Here is a 1768-nt window from a genome sequence, read left to right as displayed (position 1 = left end):
CCCCCCCACCACCACCACCCAGGTGCCTTTTTCCGCTACATGCGGCAGCAGTGCATCAAGCAAGAGCTCATCTGCAAGTGGATCGACCCCGAGCAGCTGAACAACCCCAAAAAAAGTTGCAATAAAACTTTCAGCACCATGCACGAGTTGGTCACCCACGTCTCGGTGGAGCACGTTGGGGGACCCGAGCAGAGCAACCATGTCTGCTACTGGGAGGAGTGTCCCCGGGAAGGCAAGCCCTTCAAAGCGAAATACAAACTGGTCAACCACATCCGAGTGCACACGGGAGAGAAGCCCTTCCCCTGCCCCTTCCCCGGCTGCGGAAAAGTTTTCGCCAGATCTGAAAACCTCAAAATTCACAAAAGGACGCACACAGGTAATTCGGGTTTCTTTCGGCGAATTCCCCTCCGCTGCCCCTGCCTATATAGATGTATGCAAAGAGATAGCGACCCGGACAGAGAGACGTAAAATGATGTGTGATAAAATAATTTAATATATATTATTTTTCCCCATCACACGGCCGTGTTTGTTTTTTGTTTCTTCCCCACCAGCACCTCACCCCACTCTTCCCCAGATTTCGAAAGAACGTTTTACTGATTTCTTTTAATTTGTGGGGTGAGCGGTGTAGATTCGTACCGAGACCCGGCGGGGTCTTTCCGCAGAAACGCAAAATACAGCGCGAACTAAATTCTGCCGACCTGCTAAAAGACGGGAAGACGTATATGTGTGTATATATACACACACACACACAAATACATTAAACGCCTTATACATTTGCGACGCGCAACGTATTTGCATGTTACTTTGGCGCTTGTGAGCGTGGCTTTCATGTATGGGTACAGAGAAAAACTATATAAATACGTGCAATCCGTCATTAGTCCCGTTGGAAGTGGCAGAACGTCCCTTTCTGGGAATGATTTCCATTAAATTTAAATGGTGTGAGCAAGGCAATAAAATTTTCTCATTTAAAAAAAAGAAGTGTTTTTAAAGTCTCACTCGAGGTGATTTAAGGTGCTTTTGCAACAGTTTATTAAATTATGTAATAGGGAACAGAGGATTTGAGGCTCGGAAACTTCCACCCAAATCAGGTGGAAGAGGGACGAAGGAGCCCGGGCTTTCCCGATGGAAAATGGCCTGAACCGAAGGGTAACAAAAATAAACGCATCCTCCCGCCTCATCTATTATGCATTTACTGCTCCTGCCGGCTCGAACCCTGCCAACCATTTCAGAAAAGACGGCCAAATATTTTAGCGACTTCCACTCTAAATATTTACCCGGAGAAAGGCTAAAAATCTCGAGGCCTATTGTTTTCTCCAGTGCTAAGCCCGATGCGAGGTGCGAGACGAGCTTTAACAAGGTTTAAAATTTGAGAAATGTATTTGCATGAGATGCCCGCACTGAAGTCATTGTGGCTGAGCGGATGTCTTTAAGAAACAATTTAGGTGCTAATGGAATTTAATGTTAAATGCTTCCCCCTCCAAAGGCGGCGGGAGGGGGAGGTGGGATGTGGAGTTCTCACCTCCAAATTACTCCCCGGCATTTGGAGTCCTGGCAGCCGGGCGAGAGGAATCCCTATGAAAATTAAATGAAGTATTTTACAGACGTTTAGTTTTCCCAGCGGATTTACGTTTATCTCCTGTATCCATACACGAAACAATCTGCCCGGCCTTAAATCTGCCAGTAATGGTTTCCAGTTTAACAGGATCGCAGGTTTGGTACTGAGGCGAAACCGCTCGGTGATTCTTCCTGCCCCCCCTCCCCTTTTTTT

The 1768-nt window shown here is 46.9% G+C and overlaps 1 protein-coding gene across 1 annotated transcript; it reads left to right on the top strand.

Annotated features, from left to right (window-relative positions):
* Positions 1 to 21: 21 nt before the first annotated feature.
* Positions 22 to 376, top strand: LOC104619601 (zinc finger protein ZIC 2-like; the record flags this gene model as incomplete). Its single annotated transcript, XM_010285528.1, has 1 exon — positions 22 to 376. A coding segment is annotated over one exon (355 nt), but the record flags the coding sequence as incomplete, so codon positions are not given.
* Between the last annotated feature and the right edge of the window lie 1392 nt (positions 377 to 1768).

The sequence above is a fragment of the Phaethon lepturus genome, unplaced genomic scaffold (assembly GCF_000687285.1).
Source record: "Phaethon lepturus isolate BGI_N335 unplaced genomic scaffold, ASM68728v1 scaffold26354, whole genome shotgun sequence".
In the NCBI taxonomy this organism is placed as follows: Eukaryota; Metazoa; Chordata; class Aves; order Phaethontiformes; family Phaethontidae; genus Phaethon; species Phaethon lepturus.
The sequence above is the reverse complement of the archived record's forward strand: the minus strand, read 5'-3'. Positions and strand labels throughout refer to the sequence as shown.